Source organism: Macadamia integrifolia, chromosome 5, assembly GCF_013358625.1.
Source record: "Macadamia integrifolia cultivar HAES 741 chromosome 5, SCU_Mint_v3, whole genome shotgun sequence".
Classification (NCBI taxonomy): domain Eukaryota; kingdom Viridiplantae; phylum Streptophyta; class Magnoliopsida; order Proteales; family Proteaceae; genus Macadamia; species Macadamia integrifolia.
In genome coordinates, this window is record NC_056561.1 from 21,671,589 (window position 1) to 21,697,758 (window position 26,170).

Sequence of the window (26,170 nt, forward strand, 5' to 3'; positions counted from 1 at the left end):
TGGTGACGCCATATGACCCTTGCCAACCGATTAATGGGACTACACAAATCGGTACTTTTGATTTACCCTTCGAAAAACACTGGGTTGCCAAATCATCGTCATGGTGACGCCTTGACAACTATGGTGGGAATTGAGAAGAAACATCACATAATTTTTCAAAATTTGAGATTTTTTTTATTCAAGCCTCTTTGGTATCATTTTTCCTTTTTATTTGAGGTAATATCACTCCCGTCTCCTAAACTATGTTGAAATATCAACTTAGACTCCACACTTTTCCAAAAATATCATTCTATCTCTCTTTAAACAAAAAGATTCAATCTAACATCCCCCAACCGTTTGAAATGCTGTTAAGTCAGCCAGTTTTTTGTTATAATGCCTACATTACCCTGGTAAACATAAAATCCCATTCCCCATACCATTCTCCCCTTTCTCTCTTAACCGAATGGGGAAGAAGTTCAGGACCTGCAATTTCTCCCATCATCTTCTTCATTGAAGCGCTGTGTAATTGAAGCCCTAGATTAGGTTCTCGTTTCTCATTTGTTTTTTTTGAGTTCTCTCTGCGATTTGGAGCCCTAGATTTCAAATCGTTGAGACTAGAGTTTTGGTACTAAAATTCGAAGGGAAGAGAAGTTCTAACTTCTGAGCTTCAGAAAATGGCGATTAGGACTCTGAACAGATTATATGGTGGTTTCCATCTATTCGAATCGAGTTTGAAGCGTATTTCGATTTACACATCTCAGAAAATTCGTCCTTTCTCACGCACAACTCATAACTCCATCAAAAAAGGCACCGAATTCCCAGAAGGATCTCAGTACAGGCAACTGATTTCACTTGCCAATCTCTTGCAGAGATATGGTTTTCCAGCATCGCAACTGCACGAATTTCTTGGGAAAAATCGGTTTCTACTGAGCTTCAGTTTATCAGACGTGGAGAAGTCCCTGGGTATTCTCCTTTCTTTTAGGTTATCCCAAACTCACCTTGTATCGGTTATATCTACCTGTCCTGCGGTTCTGGAACTAGGGTTTCTAAGGAAGTGGGAGATTTGCTTTTCGGAATTAGAGTTTTCGTCGATTTCTCAGTTGGCGATCCGAAACGTTCTTGAGCACTCGATGAGGTTTCAGTTAGGAACAGTTGATCTGCGCAGGAGTTTACAGGCTCTGAAGGCTGTGGGTTTCAGTGATGAGACTATGATTAGGGTTTTAGAGGAACTCCCCAGAGTAATTGTGATGAATGAAGGTGAGTTTAGGCGGAGGATTGACTTCCTTGTGGAGATTGGGATTCGAAGGGATGAACTTGATAGAATCTGCCGTTCATTTCCAGGAATTTTAGGATTTTCTGTCGAGGGTAGGTTAATCCCTCTATTTAGAGAGTTTAAAGACTTGGGTTTTAGGATGGGTGAGATCAGAAGGGAGGTCATCAGAGATCCTCGAATTCTCAATGTGGAATTCGGAGAGCTCTCACGATGTTTTGAATTGCTCCGGACTTTGAAATGTAGGTTACCAATTATGGAGAAAATTCAGAATAGGGGGATTTTCAGAGCTTGCGTTGATGTAAAATTGAGAGTTGATTGTTTGTGCCAACATGGATTGATCCGTAGAGATGCTTTCAAGGTATTACAGAGAGAACCGAGGTCAATAATTTATGAATTAGAGGACATTGAGAAGAAGATTGAATTTCTTAGAGACAGGATTGGATTTAGTCCATGTTGCTTGACTGAAGTTCCACAGTACTTAGGTATGAATTTTGAGAAGCAGATAATTCCTCGCAACAGTGTGATTGAGTATCTGAGATCAATTGATGGGCTTGGTACAGAGGTGGGGTTGAAGACTCTGATAAAGTCCAGTAGACTTAGGTTCTATTACATGTATGTCAAGCCATATCCTGAGTGTGAAAAGATATATGGCAGATTCTCAGGTGAAATTGAAGTTAAACCCAGACAACCGGCTGGACTGTGGAAGTTGTTCAAGCCACAGAGCTACCCAAACTCAAAACAGGATCTCAGAAACATCAAGTTGTTTATGGATTCTTTGGTTTGAAGTGTACAATTTACAGATCACAGGTTGTTATGCTTTGTTGTTTGAGTTGACAAGCTTTGCTATTGTACCTGTTTTTGATCCTCTTTCGAAAAGTGTAATGTTTTGAAAATTTTATCATCCTGATGAACAAATTTTGTGGTGAGCTCATGTTAGCTTAGGTCATGATCCTGCCATGGTATTGCAAGCATTTGGCTGTTTTTCAATGGAATTCGGGATGAACAGAACCCTCTCAGTAATGTGACCTTGGCCACTCGCTACTTGGTAAATATTTTTTTATGAAGAACAAGGCTTAAATACCCGGATTGGCCTCCATTGATTTCAGATTGGAACTGGTTCGAATTGGCCCATAATCAGCTGGAACTGCCCAAAGCGTAGAAATTGGGATGTAGAAGCAAAGATTCTCACAGATCTTTGATATTCTGGAGTCTTGATTCAAAAGAGTTACAGCTCTAGCTACAAGTCGTAAGTTTCGTTAGTTTTCATTTGGCTAAAAGAATGGCCAAAAATGAAGATAACAGCAGTTGTGTCCAATTCCAATCCGATTTCTGAAACCATGATGAATAACTCTTATAGCTAAGTATGAAAATGCAATTGATTCGGATACTTATCTGGTCATTTTCCAGACAGACAAGGAAATGAGCTTGTTTATTCAGGAAGTGAGAGTAGAGGTGGACAATGGCTCCTCTACTCCACTTGGGAATGGATTCTGTTTGGATAATCCCTTCAAGAATCAAAGATGTCTTTCTTGATTTATTCAGGTTGGCAGTCCATAATGATCAAAAGTTTGTGGATTATACTCGTGACCAATTGGGATTTGGGAGGTGCTGCCTAAGCTGGTGGATCTTCTTCCTATGCTTGAGAATTTAGATATGTACAAAGACAGCAAATGCCAGAGTGTTGGTGATCTGGAAATGCAGGTGATTTTCTCAGCTGCTATAACATGGAGTGTTTGGTTAGCTAGGAAGAAGAAAACATTAGTCAAATCATCTGTATCCTGGACGAACATATACTGGTATCTAGAGAGCCAAAAGCTTGGTAATTATTGTGAATGTTTTCTAGTCTACACACTTATACAATTGATCCTCAAAAATGGTACGACCTATTATGAAGATTTCAGGGATGGAATTATATGCCTGAAGTATTGTACGGACTCAAACTTCAGGCCTTGTGTACAGTATAAGAGGGCCTTTATTTTTAGGTCTTCAGGATATCTATTCATCTAATTTTCCATGTATTACATTATTGATTTGTAATTGGTTAAATATCAAGCCAATTATGTCCTCACTCAATTTTTCGTGGCTGGAATTTTTTTAATGCTCGGTTAGTATCTCTATTAAATGCATCTCACACATTAGTTTGTGTAATTTATCCATGATTGCAAATAATCATTATGTGCTTTACTTGGGTGGCGCTTCTGGACTAATTTTATTTAGTCACTCTGCTAAAGACTCTCATAGGGAAATCCCAACATTCCATCTCTACTTTTGAACATGGCATGGCTTGGCATCTTGAAGGTAGAAAATTTCTGGTGAGGGGCTATTAGTAGTCAACTTGGCCAATGGAATAGGCCTTGTACTTCGGTAGAGTAGAGTAGAGTAGATTTGGGTTCCAAGGACTCTGTTTAGGAAGTTAGCTAAAATCCAGCCAGTCACAAACTAGTCTACGGGTAGTATCCCTCATCAGTCAAAGAACAATTACAGACATACAGTGGTGTTAACAAGGGACAAGCAGGTTGACATTTTCGTGATTCATCGGCTGAACTACCCTTTCCTCTCTCTGCCCTTTTGTTTTTTTGTTTTTTCTTTTTAGTCATTTGTCATTACAACCAAAGACATTCAAGATAGGGACACTTTTTTTTTTTTCTCAAGTTATTGATCAAGGATTAGCTTTAAAGCCCTTATTTCTTATAGATGTTTTAATCAGAGAGATTCAAGGTCAGGTTCTTTGATGTATGCGTTTTTCTGATGATATTGTTTTTATGGGAGATAAAAATAGGATTAACGTCAGGTTGAAATTACGAAAATCAACCATGGAATCAAAAGGTTTAAGATGATTAGAACAAAAACGAAGTATATAGTGTATAACTTAGTAACTAAAAGACAAAAGGTTTTTCCCTTCCCTTTAATATCTATTCAAACTCTCATCTGAATTTTTCCCGTGTAGGATCTGATTGGATTGTGATCGGTTTATGCCAAATTTTGTATTCTGAATTCATACTGACGTCTGTTGTTCTGTTGTTTCCCAGTGGAAAATTCTTCATGCCATCATTAGGTTGATCTTAGATTTTTGCCCCCTAAAACTAGACAAAGGTGCAGCCTATATGGAAAAAAGTAAATGAGGTGCTAGCCATCTCAATTCTTAAGTTGGTATTCCATTGGGAAACTCTTGATTTAATTTGAATTTTGCGAGGTTAGAATCTTGGTGTTGGAACCCAAGGGGATAGCAGAGTTAGCAAGGGACCTTCGCCTTAGGAAGTGTGTGGTTCTAAGTTCGACTCCTCTTACCTCCTTGGGGCCACTCACATAGAGTGTTTAGTACTCTTCATTGCTTTCGGTGAAAGTTGAATGGTTCTCATTCAACCCCAGTATGACCTGATTCATGTGGTTGTGTGGTTAGTATGGACATGCAGGACTAGTCAGGCCTTCAGCCTGAATACCTGTCATTAGCCAAAAAAAGAAAGAAAGAAAAAAAAAAAAAGATCTTGGTGTTGGATTGCTTTAGAATCATGTGCATTGAATTCTTTGATGCGTTGATGGCCATGTCGGTTGATTATTGATTCTAACTTTCATAATTGTTTCCCCAGTTAAAACTAGTATTGGAACTTGGTTCATCATTGTTTTTACTGTAAAGTATTTTTATCTACCAAGTTGAGAAACTATCGGTTTTATTCGAATTTTGCAATTTTAGGATTTTGGGAGTCTTCAAATTTTTACCGTATGGCCCATGCTTATGCTGTACTTTAGAGTCACTTGTTTTTGTTAGCTGGCCTATTTTCTCCTTGTCCTTCATTGTTAAAGGATACTTTCCACTACCTGCATTTCCTTCTCAGGTAAATTTCTTCAATAATCTAGTTCATTCAGGTTAAGGATTGAAGCTTGACCTGTTTCCATATTGGCATTCTTAATCCTTGAGAACTCTTGAATCTCGCTATTATGTCTCCTCATTGATTAATCCATGACTTGGTAGTTTTCCTTGCATCCAAGGTCAAACCAACAATGAAAATGCAGACATCAATCTATATAATGTGATCTATTCTGGGTTGGTGTACCTCCAAATTTTTACCCAAAAGATGATACTGAAGTTGCAGTGATTCTTGAGAGGGACTTCTGTGACTAAGGGGCTGTTGAGAATCCAACAGGTTCTCAAGCACCCCAAGCATCCCCTCGAAGTTGTTCATGGATTCCACTATACATTATTTTCATATGACTTGTTAAATGAGATGATACTGCCCAAACTCAAATATCAATTCAGCAAATAAAAATGAAAAAGAAGAATCTTCACGCTTCTAAAACATCACTTTTCCCACGCTTTTGACATACAAATATATTAGGCAATAGATTCTCAGCAAGCTTTTAGATCTCTCAATGGTTCAGTTCTTACATCTAAGCTGGCTCCATAGTGTTTTTGACCTTAGAAAAGAATGAATCACCAAAGCCATGCTGATCATATGTGGAACATAAGAGTTAAAGATGAAGGAAGAAGGACCTCATTTTCTCCATTCTTCCATACAATTACACTACAGCCTCCTCTCTAATACAAAATCATTTGATTCTTGTCCACAGGTCCTACAATTAGTAATTCATGGAACCAATGCCCAGAAATGTGTTTTTTGTCATGAGATTGATCCCGTATGGAACCTCATTGATTGCTTCTGGCTTCTAAGTGTTTTGGTTGAATGGACTCAAAGTTCTTTTTGGGGTCCTTGTAATTGCCTCCTCACCAGTGCAGCGTAGATGCCATCCTTCATAAGGAGTTCTTCGTGTGTGCCATTTTCGACTACCTTACCATCAGATACAACTGCCACAGTGTTCGCACTTTTAACAGTCGAAAGCCTATGAGCTATTACGAGAACAGTCCGTCCCTTCATGAGAGAATCCATGGCATCCTATACAACACATCAGAACGATTAGCTAAAATGTGCAAGGAAACAAAAAACGTTCTTCAAAAAATAGGACAGTAATTGGTTATAATCTGTACATTATGTTTTAAGAACTCAAAAAGGTCTAATAAAATATAAGGGGTATGAGAGATTCCTGGTCAAACTAATTTTATGAAGACAAAGATGTGGATGCCAGTGTTTGACAGTGACACTAGCTGAGACAGATTTCCTTTGAAATTAAGTACACACAGAGAGTACTACTGTCCTTGTCAATACATGCAGGGTGCCATAACATGTCCCAAAATAGATGTTTCTGAGAAAATTGGGGAAACTCCCAAAATCAAGAGGAGCTTTTATCGGTATTGAGAAATTACAAAACCTATTGTCAGCACGTCACCAGGGAGAAATTACAAAACCTATATTGTCACTATGTCACCGGGCTCAGTACTCACACTGCAGCTGTGGGTTTGGTGTTAGGTAATCAGTTAAATTGACAAAACTCAGTGTTGTCAAATCAAGCACCAACCAATTCAGAATACCAGCTAGTACTACTAAACAAAGTTGCAAATTCCAACTCTATCTATAGTGAAGAATGTAAAATAATATCTGCCTCACCTGAACAAGATATTCACTTTCAGCATCCAATGCACTTGTTGCTTCATCTAGTAAGAGGATTCTTGGATTCATCAGAAGTGCTCTAGCAATTGCTATTCTTTGTTTCTGGCCTCCTGACAGCCTTATCCCACGTTCTCCAACGAAAGTTTTATATTTATCAGGGAATTTTTCAATGAACTCTTCAGCATTCGCCATTTTCTGTACTTCAAAGCAGTTTCTGTAATTAGATCTTTAAATAATTATGCTGAATTGATAAATCCATGGTACCAGAAGAGTTGAAACTTACAGCTGCATTTTCTATATCAGCACTGCTAGCCTTGCCATCGAACCCGTAAGCAATGTTCTCTTCAATGGAACAGTTGAACAGAACAGGCTCCTGACTAACTATACTGATCTGTAGTTTTTTAGAGAAAATAAAAAATCATTCTTGGGAACAATGCTAAACAGCTATCTTGATATTGTTTATAATAAAATATTAACAATAAAGTATCAAAAACATATTCATGAATCTGTAGATATAAAATTCGTCTCATTCTTCAGAAAAAGAATTGAATATCATATACATACATGATGGTCCGACATACTGATAATTTTTAAATTTGAACAACTAAACATACCATTCAAAGAAAGAAATACAAATAAAATATACAAAATTGCATTCTTGTTAGTGTTTCAAAATTATATACAAGTCTTTGAACAAAAGCAATAACAGCAAGTGAAACTACATTTGTTAAGGCCCACATAGTGACAGCTAAGAGGCAGCATCATATCTTATGATTCGGGGGTCACAGTTCTGATCGGAAGGAAAGAGTATGTCCTAAAGAAAATTGGCAAAATCATATGTGGTCTGGATAATGCACCTTTTAGAACTATGAATATCATGCTTTACAGACACATCAGAAAAAAGTTTGCTATGAATAAGGCAAGTTCATCTCCTTCCAGGGACCCATGATAAATTTCTGAGAAACACATACCTCAATGTACATAAAGATAATAAACATGTTTAAATATTATATTCTTTTTCCTTGCCAGAAAAAAATATTTTTTTGCACATCAAACTACATAATACAGGTTATGTCAAAATGTTGGAAGCTGAGCTTAAATTCTATTTAAGTGATAAAGCAAGATCAACCTGGGGATGATAGCACCCCATCCAACAGAAGGTCGATCCATCTTCCAAATTTTGGCAGTACTCAAAGACTTGTCCCACGGATTCTCTATTTAAGCAGGCAGCACATGAGCAGGAGTTTCCTTCATGTGAAATCCCACCTCAGTTGACCATACATCTTCCATGTTAAACACCATCATTCTTTTTTTTTTTTCCTGGTTTTAATAATAATAAATACATATATGCATATGCAATAAAAAAAATATAGGATTAAATTTACCTTTCTGTGCAGATGTACATGTGATATTTCTTCCAGTGGGACCCCGTTCAGCAAAATCTTTCCCTTGAGAGGGTCATAAAACCTTTCAATTAAGTTTGCTATTGTTGTCTGCAGTATAAAAAGAACTGATTTAAGTTTGTATCCATAAATGTCTACCTTCACAATGCTGGGTAAGAGTGAAAAAGAAATAAACTAATACTGAATGGTAATCTATTTATCCTAGACATTACTTTTCCACCACCACTTGGTCCAACAAGAGCAACCTTTGAACCGGGCCATAGTTTCAGTGCTATTCCCTGCAAACATGGAATAAGAATTGGATTAAGTCCAAAAATGCTGAACTGGTCATGTGGTAAGATACACATACACTTCTATTTTGCTAGCATGAACCCAAAAACAAATTAATATATATCTAGTTCAGGCATAATCTTTGAATGCAGGTACGCTAAAAAAAATTTCTTTTTTTGGGTTAATTATTTTTACAAAAACACTTTTCTTTCAACATTAGTGGAGCTACTTTTGATTAAAGCATGTCCAATCTAGAGAACAGCTTAATAAACCAAAGGTACAACTCGTGGTAGCAACATGACGAATACTTTGTCCGTATTTATTTCTGGACATGCAGTGCTTCTATTCTCGTCCCCCTCCTTCCTCTCATCTTTTCTTTTTCAGAAGCAGTAATAGTGTAGTTTTCCAATATGGATGGCTCAATGCAGTTTTAGTGTATGTAAACCTATCAAGATTATTACCTTCAGCACCATATGATTTGGTCGAGAAGGATAGGCAAACCAAACATCATCTAGCTCCACTTCTCCATCTTGATCCCTATCATTAAAACCACATCAAAAACATCATGCTGTCTGCTTGTAAAACTATTCATAAATAGCAATGCAGAACATGAAGCACAAGTGGCTGAGATGAAGGGTTGGCAATAAGACATCTAAAATGATCCCTAAATGTAACTTTGAAGCATAAGGATCCCTTATGCGAGTATCACTGAATTGTGGATTCTACTCTACATGAACAGCTCTAGCAATGCCTGTAGGTAAACAGTGTGAACATTTCTCTCTACATGCATGAGACTTAATCATGGCAACATTGTTGGGCTTAAGAATATCTGCAACCCCAAACAAAGGGGTGTGAATTTAAACCAACCCCAAAGGACACTTTTCTCCTGCTTTTGGCATAGAAGAAACACGATCCAGGAGCTGGAAAACTCTCCTACTTGCTCCTGCTGCCTTCATTGCTGTTGTGTATAACCCTGACAGTGAAGATACTGAGGACCCAACTGCAGGTAGAAAAGATTGCAGAAATTAGATTAAACAAGAAGTTTCAAGGTTGCCAAAAAGCAGTCACATTAACAAGCTACCGAACATACATAATGCAGATGCACTTGTTTTGCAATTATATCTGACCGAGTTGACCATAAAATGATTTAGAAGTAGGAAAGCAACTACGAAACAGCTAATGAAACATTAATCGTATATCCGTTCCTTCTGAAGCAGTAAAAAAAAAAAAAAAAAAAGGAGAATACCTGTAAGGCTATAAAGAATGAAGGATGTGAGAGACCCCGTCGTCATGGAACCAGTGATTGTTAAGTTAGCTCCATAAATCACTACTACAATAACAGATAATGTTGATGCTGCATTAAGTCCCCCAGAGAAAAGCCCAACTACTTTCTGTGACAGAGAAAGAGAACCTTAAATGTCAGAAACCTTTGTATTTCTTTTAACACTGCTGAGTAAAATACACATTCACATACGAGAGCTCAAAAAGGAACTCACAGCTTGTTTGAGTCCAAGATTCAAGGTCTCGTCAACTTTCTCTGCATAACGTGAAACCTCATAATTCTCTTGGGCAAAAGATCTCACAGTTCGTATAGCACCAAAAGATTCCTAAACATGAACATTTTTCAGGTGAGCATATCACAAGCCTCAAGTAATTTAGTATATTGACAAGCAGCTGCTGGTAATAATAACCCATTTAATATTGGAATATAGCTCCTGATTGCAAATATGTATATGTTTATAGAGGAAGATTCAAATTGAAAATGCGATGAATGCATTAAAACTTAAAATAGATAAGTAACTTTAAGTTAGAAAATAGAATGTAAAACATACACAAGCTCTAGTCATTTTGAGAAGCAAAATGATTGATATTGACTAACTTAGAGATTATAAATTTTATAAGGGATCAAACTCAATAATCATTCTGTAGTTTAAAATATCATCCTTCCTGTGCAATTTTAATCTTTCAGCAGAAAATTATGTTCAAACGTGCATACAGCCTTTAAATAAACAAGAGGATATCAAATGCAGTCTGTATCTCAGTTCTATCCTCAGTTTTGTTCATTAGTTGACCCGAATAATATTCGTACAATTATTCAAACCATGAATTTTTGCTTTCACATATGCTATTACGCCATTTCTAATTTCTCAAATCTTCCCAAACCTTACATACATAATTGCATCACATCTCTCAATAGATGACTAATTGAACATCCGCTTCACAGGAGCACCACACCCCCCAAGCCACCCCACATGAAATTAAAATAAAAAAGGTGGAATAGAAAAAAATTAAGCCACAGAATTTTTTATTATCTAAGGGTTTCATTAATTCATAAAGCCATTTACTTTGTCTTTTCATGTCCTCCAGTCACATGGATTCCAGAAATCCTATAATCTTTCGAGGTACCCTTATAAAGTCAAAATTGATATAGATGGTTTAGATTATGGTACCAACTGATTCTCAAAGGATGTGCAATATGCATAGTTGTCACAGTGACTAGGAGACCCAAGATGTCGGAGGGGCGCCTAGGCAACATTATATAAGTAGGCTAGTACCAAGCTAATATGAGAAAACCAACATAATAAACAAAGCATAGGATATGCTATATAGCATGTTCATAAGATAATAAATAAATAAAAACATAAATCAATGTAAACCCGTGAAGTGTCAACAAGGCGTGTGGTTGCCTTGGACCCAAGAAAGAGCATGGATGCCTAGGTGCCACCTTGACAATCATGGCAATACAAAACATTTGGTTTTCAAGAACCACTTAGCTTAAATGGAATATACAAACCTCAGCAATTGAGGCTGCAACAGCAGCTGCACTTTGAGTCTTGTGAGAAAGTTCACGAAGAAAACGCCCAAATTTACGGACAGCAACCGAAATAGCTGGCACGACAGCCAAAGCCAGCACTAGAAAAAGAAAATGAATATGATTAGACTACCAGACTCTTGATTAAATAAGTGAACTTTGTTTACATTTTCAGTTGCTCTTACATGTTAACTTCCATGATGTTGTGAACATGAAGCCAAGTCCAATAAATACAGTAGCCAGATTTCTAAGAGCCTCAGAAAGGTTGGTAGTTGCAGCATTTTTTATGATCTGGGTATCTTCAGACAGCCTACTAAGGAGCTCTCCGGTTCGAGTAATATCAAAGAAAGCAATTTCCTGTGAACCCATTTCAGTAACAACCATAACAATGAGGAGAACATTAGATAATTTGCAAGCCACTACATTGTAAGCGATCCTGCAGTATCAAGTATATTCATAAGCTTGCATTGCAAGGTTATGATCTTGAACCACAGATTACAGCGTCAATCGAATTGAATGTCATAGGCAACTTACAATTTGAAAGCTACAATCTGTAGATATATAGAAATAAGAGTGCAGGGGGCCTCACTTGATTAATAAGGTGAGTGAATAAGTCCTTCCTCAGTCGAGCGACAACTCTTTCACTAGCAGAAGAAAACAACCATGCCCGAAGCGCCGTGCAAACCGAACTAAGAAGAAGCCAAGATTAATCAACTGTTACCTTTTAAAAGTGCAATAATAATAATAATAATAATAATAAAATAAAGAAGAAGAAGAAGATAGATCTGCCAATGTAATTCAAAAATAGGCTTAGGAAAGATAAGACAAAAAAGTATCTTTTAGCAAGCTAACAATGAGCAAAACAAAATTCACAGCCACTTCAGGACTTGAGGTTAGCCCATTTATTTGTTTTCACACAAAATGTGATGAAAATGAAAACTCAACAACAAAAGCTGATTTTCCACTTATTTCTCATGAATACTAGGATTGCCGACACAAGCTCTCTCAATAAGAATTCAGTCAAAGAAGAGAAAAAAAAAAATTGGAGAGAGCATCCAATTCTACTGCTAAGTGCAAAAGATAGTTCCTTGTTATACAAACTATTTACCTGGAACCTTCCTGCTAATCCTTCTTCCCAATTCGAAGAAAATGCTGAAAGCTTCAGACGACTCCCTGGCACCCCCTCTTATGCTGATGGTTCCATGTTGGATGTGGGCCCTAGTCCCTCTTTGTCTCACAATTCTGGGCTGGTGAGTTCGCAGTCTTTGGGCCTGACAGATGGCCCACCCTTTTTGCGCTCCTCTTCTCTGGCTGGCCTGGCCCACCCAATTGGCCTTTTATCTTCTCCTTCTTCTGGATCGGCCCAGGCCCACTCTCCTTCCTATGGAACTCGACCCACCTTCTCCGTCACTGACTTATCCCCTACCTCCAAACTCATATCCATGGACCTGACCCAAAACCTTCCTGCTAATCCTTCTTCCCTGCCCGTCGGCTCGGTTAATTCGAAGAAAACGCTGAAAGCTTCATCCTCCAGGCCTTCCCACCCTTCCTCTCCTAAGATGCCTCCTACGCAGGATGTCCCCATCCACCCTTTGTCCAATTGCCGGCGCCGCAGCTCCTAGCCTTCATCTGTTCGTCTTTGCTCCATCTCTTTGGAGCATGAGAAGCCTCCCTCCACTCATGCCTGATGTCTCACGGCCTGGTGTGGAACATCAGGGGTCTGAATTCCCCTCAGAAACAAGCGGCTGCCCGCTTACTTCTAAAAGACTATCGTCCCTCGTTTTGCTGCATTCTGGAATCTCACATTAAGGAGGCCTCCTTCTCCTGTGTTGCTTCTTCCATTGCCCCCGGCTGGTCTTCTCTCACCAATCACCCCAATCACCCTAATGGCAAAATCTGCTTCCTTTGGGATGCTTCCAAACTTTCTGTCACTCTCCTTTCTTCCTCCTTCCAGTTCCTCCACCTTAACATCTCTGACACTGTGGGCAGCTTCCCCTTTCTATTTTCAGCCATCTATGCCTCTAATCGTTTGCTGGATAGAACCACTCTTTGGAATGACTTGTGTACTATTGCTTCCTAGGTTGGGTCCAAACCTAGGGGTATTTGTGGGGACTTCAATGTGGTCCGTTATGCTCATGAAAAGCAAGGAGGGGGTCATCTGAACTTGGGAAGTATTGATGCTTTCAATGAATGCATTGTGGACCTAGCTATAGATGATCTTCGATGGTTTGGAATCAAATTTACCTCGAATAACAGAAGAGTTGGCTCTGATCGTATTGCTTGTAAGCCAGACTGGATGCTAGTAAATGAAGCTTGGCTGCCCACCTTCCCTTCATCTCATGCCACCTTTGAGCCCCCTGCCACCTCTGACCATAGTCCAATCTTTCTACTCATTCATCCTCCCACCTCTTTTGGCCCAAAGCCCTTCAAATACTTTGACATGTGGTCCTCTCATCCTGACTTCCTCTCTGTTGTCCAAACTGCCTGGGCTAAGCTTGTTTATGCCCACTCCTCCCCTCTTATTGCTTTGTCCAGGAAGCTAAAAAATGTCAAAGAGGACCTTAAGCTTTGGAATGCTAATACCTTCAGAAACATTTCTTCTCTTGTTGCTGATTGCAGGAATAAACTCACCTCCATTCAGATTCAGATTCAAGCTATATCACCTGAACATTTCCCTGGCTAAGGAGGAGAAATCTGAATCTGCAAAGCTTGCCTGCTTATTGGCTAATGAGGAAAGTTTCCTGAAGCAAAAATCCAGAATTAATTGGTTGGAGTTAGGGGATTCGAATTCCTCCTATTTTCATCCCTCTCAAAGCTAGGAATAACTTCAACTACATCTTCAAGCTTACCAATTCTGAGGGTATCCAAGTTGACAAAGTGGAAGAAATAAAAGAGGTGGATGTGGACCATTTCAGGAAGTTGTTCAATCCCCCCTCCCTTCCAACTACCCCCATTCCTGCTAAGCTCCTCAACAAGTTCATCCCTACCAGTATGGCTCATATGCTTTGGTCTATCCCCTCAGATGAGGAAATCTCAAAGGCTATTCTCTCCCACAAAGCTAGCAAAGCTCCTGGTCCAGATGGCTTCAGTATGGGATTTTTCACCTCAACTTGGGACATCATTAAAGAGGATTTGATTAGCTATAAAGAGCTTCTTCTTCAACCCGAGCCAAATCAAGGGTATCAGTCACACTTTTCTTTGCTTATTCCTAAGATTGAGGGAGCAAGCTCTATGAACGACTTCAAGCCGATTTCCATATGCAATCTTTTGTACAAGCTCATAGCTAAAATCCTTGCCATCCGCAATAAGAGCTAAAATCCTTGCTATTCGCATTAAGACTGTGGTTGACTCTCTTGTCAGTGAGAACAAATCAGCATTCATCCCTGGAAGAAGCATTGCTAACAACATCCTCCTTTGCCACGAGATTGTGCGAGGGTTTGACAGAAAAGGCCATTCTTCAGCTGCTCTCATGAAGATTGACATCCATAAGGCTTTTGACTCTCTTCGGTGGGATTTTATCATTTCGGTCCTCACCCAGATGGGCTTCCCGCCTACCTTCACCAACTGGATCTTCCACTGCATTGCTTTGCCCATGTTCTCTGTTTTGGTTAATGGTAGTCCGGCAGACTATTTTTCCCCCTCTGCAGGAATTAGGCAAGGCTGCCCCCTATCGCCTTGCATCTTCTGTCCTGCTATGGAAGTCCTATTTAGAAGTTTGCAGTTGGCCACTGATCAGAAGCTCATTTCTCCTATCCCCAAATGTAGAGCTCTCAAGCTAACTCACCCTGCCTTTGCGGATGATCTGATGATCTTCTCCAAAGCAGATGGTCCCTCATTAGATGCTATTATGCATTGTCTGGATCTCTTTGCTAGGATGTCTGGCCTTCACATCAACCTGAGGAAATCCCTCCTCTTCCTTTCAGGTATCACTGAAGATGCGAAGCTCTCCCTCCTTGAGAAGACTGGGTTTGCTTTCGGTTCTCTGCCAGTAAGGTACTTGGGGCTTCCTCTTATCCCTAGGAGGCTCACTACCCACCACTGCACTCCTATGTTGGATCTCATCAGGAAACACCTTCAACTTTGGACAGGAAAGCTCTTATCCTTTGCGGGGCGGCTTGTGCTTATTAGAGCTGTCCTCCAAGCTTCTTATATCTACTGGTCTGGAATCTATGGGCTGCCCAAGACCATTATCTCTAAAATGGAATCCATATTTGCTGCTTCCTCTGGAAAGGATGTGAATCTTCTAGATTCCTTTGCCCCTTCAGTTGGGCTACGGCATGCCTTCCCAAAAATGAAGGGGGCCTTGGTCTTAGGCGAATCAAGGATGTCAATAATGCAGGAATCTTAAAGCTCATCTGGAAAGTGACTTCCATAAAGAAATGCATCTTGGTGGATTGGGTGAACTCTCATATAATTAAGGCTCCTTTCGGACTATGAATATTCCTTCAGACTCCTCCTATGGCGTAAGATCTCTCTCAGTGCCATTGCTTCTAGATCCATCTCCTTTAGCATTGGGGACGGCTATTCCATCCTTCTCTGGCATGACCCTTGGCCATGGTTCAAAATCTCGGCGAAATTTCGGAATTTCGGTTTTTTTTTTTACCGAAACGAAATTACATACAAAATAAGGTCTATGCAAAAAAATTTCAGTACCGTTTCGGCATCTCTCTGAAATGGTACAATCCATGTGTTATAAAAACACCATTTCGTCGACTCTGTCTAAGCTATCTCGGTGAATTCGGTTCAAGGAGGCTATTTTGAAGGGAAAACACTCCTTCCATCCTCTAATTAGCCACATCATCACATTCTTTGACTTCCATTGGACTCCTACAAGAAGATTTATACATTCAAAGCCTAAGGAAGGTAAAGTTCTTTCTTTGAAAACATTTTTTTTTTTGAAATAGTACATAAATACTTATTGGATACTTGTAGATTTTTTATATGTTAGACATTAGAGGCCGATCTATGACCTCACGGAGTCGAAATTTTTTTTGGTACATAAATATTTTTATTTATTTTTCTGGTTTAAAAATTCATTTTCCATTAATAAAAATTATTACTTTTTATCCTAAATATTGCTTTGATGGTTGTCAACTATATATATGTTAGTCATCAATGGCTATTCTACGACTCCATCGGAGTGAAATTTTTTTCCAGCCGGTATTTATTTATTTTTATTTTCAAAATGTAAAAAATATATTAATAATTGAAAAATAATTTTAAAAGTAAGGAAAATTTTCTGTTTTGATTTTAAAAATAAAAGAAAAATAGGTGATTAATATTTGAGTGTTTTGGAGCGCACTATATGCTTGTTATGTTATAACATCTTTGATGTTGTTGTATTATGTCATTAAAATATTTTCTAAAATTGATTAAAAATATTAAAAAATAATTTTATGTAAGAATAAAATATAAGCAACTACCATATACTTGTAAGTTAATAATGACATTCTTTTTTCTATGCATCAGCATCAATATCAACATCAGCATCAGAGTGACAAAAAATAGCTAGAGGAGGTGATGAGGAAGGCAGGAGAAGAGGGAGAGGACGTGGGAGACATGATAGTAGTCGTGATAGTGGAGAGATTGCATGAAAACACGGAGAGCTAATTGATGGCGATAAGAGGCATACAAAATGCAACTACTGTCATAAGAGGTTTATGGGTGGTGGGGCCACAAGACTTAAGCAACATCTGGTTAGAAATTCCTTAGATGTGGCTAGATGAAGAGAAGTGCCTAATCATATTGCCAATGCCATAGCTGAAGACATGAAGGGGGGAATAAGAGAAAAACGGCAAAGGAGAAGACGAGGATAGAGTTTAAGGAGGCACTACATGCTCCCGTGCATCGATATAATGATGATCGTGATGATGACACCAATGTTCCGGTGTATGTGCCTGATGACATAAAAACTCAGCAAGAGACTAGAGATTGGCGGCAGGTGCAAGCAATGAGCCGACAGAGTCTTCATGAGGATATAAAAAGGCGTAGACATGGAGGGGCTAGTCCATCTAGAGCAAGAGGTAGTGGATCTTCACAGATCCCTTTGCCCTTTAGGAGATCACAGAGTACAAGGGCAGCCCCAGCTCCAGCTCTAGCTCTAGCTCTAGCACCAATGGTTCCACCTCGTGTGAACCCCGTTCTACAACAGGATCCCCGTACATACAGAAAAAAGGATAATAAGTAGCGTAAGATAAAGGGGTTGTGGGGAGACATGAAGGCTTATGTTGGGGAGGCAATGTCTAAGTGGATGTTATTTCATAGCATCCCAGCAAACGCCACCACAGGTCCCTATTACCAGCCAATGCTTGATGTTGTGGCCAAGGCCGGTCTAGGGATAAAGGGGCCAAATGCATATGAGGTGATGAATGTATATTTGCCGAAGGAGAAGGCTGACTTGAAAGCATATATTGATGAGTTAAAAGTGATGTGGAAGAGCTATGGGGTAACAATAATGTGTGATGGTTGGACAGGGCCCACGAGAAAGTCCATCATCAATTTTATGGTTTATTGTGATGGTAGAACCATTTTCTTGAAGTCTATTGATGCATCTAAGGAAAAAAATGATGCAAAATATATTTACAAGCTTTTGAAGGATGTTGTGGAAGAAGTTGGGATACAAAATGTTGTTCAGATTATGACTGACAATGGAAGTAACTACAAGAAGGCCGGAATTAAAATGATAAACAACCCTAGATTCCAACTCTTTTGGACTCCTTGTGCAGCACACTGCATTGACCTAATGTTGAAGGAAATGGGAAAACTTAAAATTGTGCAGACTGTGGTTGAAAGGGCTAGGCAAGTGAGCACATTTGTCTATAATCATGGGTTTTCATTGAACCTATTGAGGGAAAAGTGAGGGGGTGACTTGGTCTAGCCCGATCTCACAAGATTTGCTACCAACTATATTGCACTCCAGAGTTTTGAATCCAAGAAAGTTGGTCTTCGATCCATGTTCACATCTAAGGAGTGGTTTGGTTGGAAGGAAGCAGGATCAACTGGTGGTAGAGAGGCATAGGTAACCATTTCATCAGAGGAGTTTTGGACACAATAGAGTAAAGTGGTTAAAATCTTGGCACCAATTGTTGGCGTGTTGAAGTTGGTGGATTCTGCTTTCAAACCCACCTTGCCAAGCTTGTGGGCTGCTATTGCAATGATGAAGGAATTCTATGCTGCCAACCCACATGGAAGTAGGATTTTTGTGGAAATAACAGAAGACCGTTGAGCGCCAACTTTCGCATCCGTTGCATAAGGCTGGTAAGCAAAGCTGAATACATTCTTTTATGTGATAAAAATGCATTAATGTTCACATCGACAATAATATGTTTTGTCACATTTCAGCATACTATTTAAACCCTAGGTATCAGCACAACAAGAGACTTGCATTGGATCTGGATCTTCTAGAAGCAGTGAAGCAGGTGGTTGCCAAGTTACAATCAAACCCCGATCTACAAGTCAAATCCAATACTGAGGTTAGTTTTGTACTACTATTACTATTATACAATAGGAATCTAAAATTTCAGTACAATGGTTGTTAACTAGGGTCCTATTTGTAAATTTGTTATAGATGAAAGAATTCAAGAATGAATTAGACAGCTTCGGGTCTCATGCTGCATATGCGGGTCATACGAATACTGATCCTGGTATGAAATCCAAATTTTAGTATGTACACTTGTTGTAACTTATAATACAGCTGAATGGTGGGTGTTATATGGGGGTTTGTCTCCGGAATTGAGGAATATTACCATTAAAGTACTCTCCCAGACATGTTCTGCATCTGGTTGTGAGAGAAATTGGAGCACATTTTCACTCATCTATTCGAAGAGGCAGAATCAATTAGGTTCACAACGTTTGAATGACTTGGTGTATGTGCATTATAATATGAGACTGAGGATGCAACACATAAGCATGGGTCAAGATAATGGTAGGGGCCAGATCGAGCTGGTTGATATTTTCCAGATCGACTCAGATGATGAGGATCCTCTAATGGACTGGGTGAGGGATAGAGGCGAGCCGTTGATGGATAGACCGGGAGGTAGGCCAGACCCATATCTAGTGCGAGAGATGGCGGTCAATGTTGATGATTATATCGCTACAGATGGAAGGATACATTCACAGACCCCTCAACCATTCGAGCCTACACCTGGTAGGGATGAGAATGATGATGATGACGAAGAGGATTGGTCCATTTCATCGGGTGGTCGTACCCACACCCAGACTCAGACACAAACACAGACACATGGTGATGGTGATGGTGATGGTGATGGTGATGGTGCTGATGATGCTGATGGTGAGAGTGATGATGGTGGCGACAGTGATGGTGATGACGATGATAATGGTGATGGTGGTGATGGGGGAGGTGGTGGTGATAGATTTGAAGGAGTTTGAGAGCAGTATGAGCAGGCCGATCCACAACCGGAGTGTGATTCACTGGGGAGAGTCAATTTGAGTATGCCACACAAGATTCCCATCATGGTGCACGTCCATCAGGTGGAGGGAGGAGTTCAGGTTACAGTAGAGGGCCTTGTCGCCGATTCGGTGAAGGACAACGAGATTTTATAGACATTGATAGTCTATCTACTTCTATTGGTGGAATGAGTTTGAGTGGAGGGGATAGTCATCTGGACAGTGAGAGTAGAGGGAGTGAGCAATGGCGTGTCCCATCATTTATTGGAGGGAGTACCTGGTCGCATTATCATGGACCTTATGGTCAATTCACTGGGATGGGGCATACATCTGGTTCATCCATTCCTAGTAGTAGTACTGACTATGGCTCCCAGACCTATCACATGGTAGTGGCTTTGTTGGCACTTTATTCTCATACCCAACCAACCCGTACACATTGCCGGATCCATCAATTGAGAGTAACTCAATGGCAGGTTCTTCTTCTTCATACTATGGAGGTGATACATATCCTCGGATAGGTTACCTTTAGTATGTAAATGACTCAGTCTTTTTGGCAGCAGTGGAGGACTATGTTCTATTATTCTCTCAGACTATGACGTGGCATGCATTTGTAGCGTAGTCAGAGGAAAATATACGTCATTTCTTTCGTACTGAGCGTGGAATCCAGCTAGGCCGTCAGTTCTTTCCAGTAGAAAGTAGATACTACATAGTCATTATGATTACTATTGTACACTTGTACTGTTGTGTAAGTTACATGCTCAGTGTTTGACTTTAGTTGGGATTTGTGGATTAGGGAGTCGCATAGTATACTACTCTAATACTCTAAATATTAGCTAATTAATGTTGGTGTATGTTTGATCATGGCTTAAATGCATTATGGAAGCGAATGAGTTTATATGGCATATCACTGAGGTCCATGTTGATGTTCATCGCCGTATTGCCATTAGTAATGATTCTTATAAATCTACGGATGATCATCATCAACGATTTGTGAAGTTTCATCCTAAAGACATGGTGATGGTCCGTATTATTCTTGAAGGGTTTCCTCTTGATGCTAACATGAAGCTCCACCCACCGAAAACGGGCCCCTATAAGGTCCTTACATAGGTAGGACCAAAGGCTTATATGCTGGAATTGCCTACCGAGATGAACATAAGCAACATCTTCAATGTGGCTGATCTTACGATCTATTTGGATCACCACTCGAACGAGGGAGATACAGAGCATGCTTTACGGTTACCCCAGTTTACTCCACCCGTTGAGGATGAAATAGAAAATATTGTAGATGATAGACATACTTCCACTTGGAAGGGAAGTGATTTCCATTGCCTTCTTATCAAGTGGAAAGACCGTCCAAGAACAGACTGCTCCTAGATACACGCCCACAACCTCAAGCATCTCATCCTGGACCTTTGTGAGCACTACATGTCCCTTATCCATTCATCAAAGACAAATGTTTTCAAGCTGGGGAGAGTAGATGCAGATCACCAGCAGGATAAGTACTTTTTAAAGTACCAAAGGAAGAAGAAGCACTCTTGAGTCAGTTCTGTGGCTGAGTTAACTCAGTCCTTGATGGGATTTAGTTAGTCTTTTATTTCTGTTTATTTTAAGTAGTGAGCTAGGCCCGTTAAGGTCAGGCCCAACAACAACAGCTCAACCTTATCCCAACTTGGTGGGGTCGACTACATGGATGCAAAACAAATAGGAGAAATGAAACTGTTTACAGGCCCATATTAATATATTGCGTATACAACTTTGTTTCAGTTTCCTATTATTTTTTACCTTCCTATTTAGAGTACGATTCTTATCAACTCAACTCTATTTAGTTGTTTGAGCCACAAAGCTCCTAACGAATTTTATTTTTTATAAAGAGATGGCTTGTTGTTGTGCATGGTCTGCGAGATTCAGATTTGGTTGTGATTCAACTACTCCATTGGTGAGACTCCAATACTACTGGTGGGATTTTAGCAGGGCCAGGTGGGAAATCTGATTATATTCTTCTCATTCTTCTCCTCTACTAACCCTTCAAGTAAGTACTGTTCTTGATTTATTTTGTTATCCCAATATTTTATAACTCTCCTGTTTTGGGATCTATACACCTGAGATTTCAGGTTTGACTGCAGATTCATCAGCCGCAAGTCATTCTACACCTGCCCACAGTTTTAGTTTTTGGATCAGAGATCAACTGATCAGATTCCCAAATTTTTGCAACTCTATCCATTGATTTTCTGTCCCTGTTATGCCATTAAATCCCTACTGCAACATCATATTATTTGCAGTGACTTTAGGTATTTCTGTTTCTGTTTATTACTGATATTACTCATCGATTCTGATCTTGCATATGTCTACAGCACTGTTTAAGTTCTTCCATCAATCTACAGGGCTTCATAGATCCTACCTCAAATAGGATAATTTCATAACTCCTAAAAACCATCAAATTTGCTTGATATTTTGCTGCCTTGTTTGATAGCCTAAGAATGTTGTTAACCAGAATCTTACCAATATCTTCATTTTTCATTTTTCTTTTTGTTGTGATATCTGAGTTCCTAGTTTTTAGAATCTTAAGTTACTAATTATGTAATCGTTCTGGTTCATGAGACATTGGATTGTACCCATCTTTTGAGAGTTGTTCCTTATTATTTTATTAACTTCATATCAGAATATCACAATCATCTGAGTTGCTGATCCATTGCAATTCAGTGTTCTTGAATTCTGGTTATTTGTCACATCATTGTGATCCTGGTTATTTGAGTTTCTGAAACCAAACCACCCTTTAGGCCTCTAGAAACACATCAAACCTATTTTTAATTTTAAAAACTATTCTCTATTTTGGTAACAAAAAGATATTTACTTCATTTATGATAAATAAATTGTTATTATAAATAATTTTTAATAAATAGGATAGAAACATAAATATAAATCATGATAAAAAGAGCCTTAACTCTTAAAAGAAGGATAGGATAGAGTTCTAATAGTTTGGACTTCTATTACAAGTAACTAGTAATAGCAAAAACAATGCAAATAAAAAACTATAGGGTAACTCCTGCTGGTTCAAATCTAAACCGAAACACTGAACCATGGGCCCAGAAAATTGGCCCAAAACTAGATGATCATGCCCCTGCATTAGTAAGTCTTTGAAGAAATAATATCGAAGGACTACTAAGCACGCCTTCTACTCAATTATTTCACTAGTACGGTTAAAGAGCAAGAAGAATTATCATGTGTGAACTGGTCATACCCAACTGCTACTATCAGCACAATCTCTAGTATGGTATTCTTGATGGCATCCAGAGCTTCAGATTGATCTTCATGAGTCCTTGTATCTCTTGACACAATGTCTATGATCATCCCACCATATTTTGGCTGCAGAAGAAAAAATCTAATGTAAGAAACTAAACACAATAATATGGTTAGAGAACATATTAGACATTGCAACTTTTACTTTTACAACTTCAGCTTCATCTGATCACAATTTTACATGAACTCTCTATCTATCTATCTATCTACCTATTTTATCAGAACACTGTAATTAGAGTAACACATGAGAACTGCAATTCAAAAGCTCTCCCACAAAGCCAACCACCTCTTGCAAGGTGGAGAACTATTCCTTGGGAAATTCTGTTGACCAAGCCTTTATGTGTTGGTAAGTTCAAGCATTGCCTTAACTTAATTGGCATTTGCCGCCTTTGAGTTCAGCCCTTGGGAGGGCTATTGGAGAAGACGAAGATTTTTAGCTATTTGTTTGTTTGTTGAAGGAGAATCAAGCCAATGTGGAGATTTGTTAAGTTTGTCTCGAATTCTTGACCCGTTTTGAAGAATGACCCACTCCGACATATTTTGGTGGTAACCTGAATGGGATTTTTTCTGAGATTTGTGATGGAAGCAGAGGGGTATATAATGTACAATCATTTTGTTGAGCAAGCAGTTGTAATTTGGGGTTTCACGAGCTAAGGTTTCGGGGCGAGTTTTCTCGCTGCTGTTTGGGTGTAATCTCTCTTCTACATAGTGAAATTTCTTCTTCTTCGCCCAAAGGCGTAGCACACCACATTAATGTGTGAACCTCGTTAAATCTCTGTGTGTTGTGCGGATTTGTCTTTGTTTATTTTCGTATTTGTTGGTGTTTTCTATAACAAATTCCAATGTCTACAAAGTGAAGGGCTTGAATTAAATCCAAACAGAAGCAAGAGGATTCAAGCTAAAAGTAATGAACAAAATTCCGAAGTTGCATGTAACATGCCACTTGGCATGAGGAGGCTTCAAGAAGTTATTGTTCATCTCTACCTCACTTTCATGGCTTCATTGAGAACAGGGAACATTTCATTTAGAACACTCCCAACAACAAATTTGTTGACTCTACCCAAAAAGTAACTGTTCTGAACTCAGAGAAGGCAGGCTAATGAATTTAGCTGGCACATAGAAGCAGTTAAAGAGACATATGGCCTTGAAGTGTAGAAGACTAGGATTTTTTGAGAAATAATGAAAGAGATTAGCCAATGGATCCTCAGAGAAGTGGTATTAGGCCTTCATTCTCCCATCTCAGATCTGGTAGTGAAGTATATTAAGCTAAACAGAGGGTTCTACATTATGGTGAGGGTTGAAGGTATCGTTCAATTCCTGAGACTTTGAAAATGATGCCAAATAGATATTAAGCCAAACAGAGGGTTCTTATCGAAAATCTTTTGATAGTGGAGTCAAGGAGCCTACAAGGTTATACTCGGTTGACCAACACCATCCCAGGGTAGGCATTCTGGCAATCAAGGAATGAGCTGCCCCAATTCCATATATTCTACTATACCAAATTCTGCTTCTTAACTTTTTCTTAAAGTGAAAAAAAAAAGTAAAAAAGAAGAAGAAGAAGAAGAAGAAGAAAGATGCCATAGATACAGTGGGAAATGCATATCCATGTCAAGTGCATCTGAGAGAAAGAGTCGATACAAGAAATACTTACAATTAGAACATTTGTTGTCGACGCTATCAGCAGTGCAATCGTAGCAAGAATCAGTTTCCCTGCATCAGGCTTTGCCTGTAATTTAAAAGATGCTACAAGTCAAAAAAGTCTCAGCACCATAGCTACTTAAATCAGAAATAAATAAATAAAAAAAAAAAAAAAAAAACAAAGAAACTTCGTACTTACCAATCGAATTACTCTCCAAAATCCAACATTTGCAGCCTGAGTTCAATAATATAGTCAGCACCTCTCCAATTTCCATCAAACCATGGACAAAGCAGAACCGAACCACCCCAAAAAAAAAAGGGAAACCCTTCTCACCTGGACTGCATCACCATGCTCAAGGTCTGAAGGAACAGCAGCTGTCTGGAAAGGAAAGGGAAAATAAGTACCAGTTAAGTTGGTGTCTCCAAATTCAATTCAGGAACATGTTTTAAATTCATTAGCACAATATAAACAGGCCACCCAATTAAGAAACCAATTACCAATCTAAGAGATTAAGAGTGAAAAAAAATAAAATAAAATAAAGACTAAAGAACACCCTATGCATATCAGGAAGGACCAGAGCATGCCCAAGATTCCATATTCAAAACAAGAAGACCCAGCAAGAACAAGTCTGAATTTAAGATGAATTGTAAAGACACAGCCACAAAATGAGTTGCATGATCAATCAAAACCAAATCATAACCTTCCAAACAAGTCTCCAACTAACCAATTGCTGAAGATTGGTTCATGGAATCTAACATGGAGATTGTTCAAGAAACACAATACCCAGAAAAGGAAAGGAAAATAAACAAGGAAGGGATTCACCCAAGAATTAAAAAAAAAAAAAAAAAAAAGAATAGGAAGAAGTAACCTCATTATACAAGAGGGGAACCCTCTGACTTCTAGAACCACTGGTTCCAGACTTCCAACCCATTACTGCTGCTGCCACTGCAGGCTCCGGCCTCTCTCGGTTTTCCCTTCCAGAGGTATTTGGGTGTTCTTGCGTGGACTCAGAGGATTAGGAAGACTGGAATATAAATAAATGGTTTCAGAGTTCAGAAACGAAAGCATTTCAAGAGGGCTATTTCAGTAAAAGTACAAAGCAGATCAATGTAATACAAAATTGAAACATTGCCCACATGAGATTCGTCGATTACCAGAAGAAAGATTTAACTTTTTCCCCACCCCCTGGAAATGGCCGGATGTACGGCCTGGTTCTGTAATACTCGATTTCCAATGCACTGATCTAGTGCTCTAATGATCTAATGATCTCTACTTTGAACTTTAAAAAGAAAGAAAAAGGAAAGAAAAGTGGTGATGAAAAAGAACCGAATTAAAGTTCTCCTGGGCAATCACAAGATGTGGACGCCATCAAGAATACCATACCAAAGATTGTGCTGAATCTAAGGTGACTCACAACTCACAAGTCACAAATAAAAGATCCTCTTAATCCTTTTGAAGAAGACCCATGCTCTAGGTGTACTGGGGTTTGCTTTACCGAAAAATGAAAATCAAGATTACTGGGGGTTTTTAGTTTACATCATCTGCAATAAGCGGTGAGATAAGATGATTGAGAGCATCTAAGTACGTGTC

The 26,170-nt window shown here is 39.0% G+C and overlaps 2 protein-coding genes across 2 annotated transcripts; one reads left to right on the forward strand and one right to left on the reverse strand.

Moving 5' to 3' along the window:
• Positions 1-349: 349 nt before the first annotated feature.
• LOC122078812 (transcription termination factor MTERF15, mitochondrial) lies at positions 350-3,321 on the forward strand. The gene has a single exon (XM_042644953.1). It carries the CDS (start codon positions 654-656, stop codon positions 2,034-2,036), a length of 1,383 nt encoding a protein of 460 aa, XP_042500887.1. The 5' UTR covers positions 350-653; the 3' UTR covers positions 2,037-3,321.
• A 2,211-nt stretch (positions 3,322-5,532) lies between these two features.
• On the reverse strand, positions 5,533-25,884 carry LOC122079673 (ABC transporter B family member 25). Its single transcript, XM_042646346.1, has 18 exons — positions 25,735-25,884; positions 25,449-25,604; positions 24,914-24,958; positions 24,779-24,814; positions 24,593-24,667; positions 22,883-23,007; positions 11,828-11,927; positions 11,424-11,595; positions 11,221-11,339; positions 9,923-10,033; positions 9,673-9,817; positions 9,294-9,426; positions 8,888-8,963; positions 8,369-8,434; positions 8,139-8,246; positions 7,037-7,144; positions 6,751-6,948; positions 5,533-6,141 (listed from the first exon to the last, which is right to left on the reverse strand). The coding sequence occupies exons 2-18, from the start codon at positions 25,509-25,511 to the stop codon at positions 5,938-5,940; spliced, it is 1,884 nt and encodes a 627-aa protein (XP_042502280.1). The 5' UTR covers positions 25,512-25,604; positions 25,735-25,884; the 3' UTR covers positions 5,533-5,937.
• Positions 25,885-26,170: the final 286 nt, after the last annotated feature.

Bases quoted from the DNA above. Each gene is read 5' to 3' on its own strand.
- LOC122078812 (XM_042644953.1), top strand. From the start codon at position 654: ATGGCGATTAGGACTCTGAACAGATTATATGGTGGTTTCCATCTATTC.
- LOC122079673 (XM_042646346.1), bottom strand. From the start codon at position 25,511: ATGGGTTGGAAGTCTGGAACCAGTGGTTCTAGAAGTCAGAGGGTTCCC. The intron at 24,668-24,778 runs GTAAGTACGAAG...TTTAAATTACAG, and splicing joins TTTGGAGAGTAATTCGATTG to GCAAAGCCTGATGCAGGGAA. The intron at 7,145-8,138 runs GTAAATTTAATC...AAAAAACTACAG, and splicing joins ATGTACATCTGCACAGAAAG to ATCAGTATAGTTAGTCAGGA.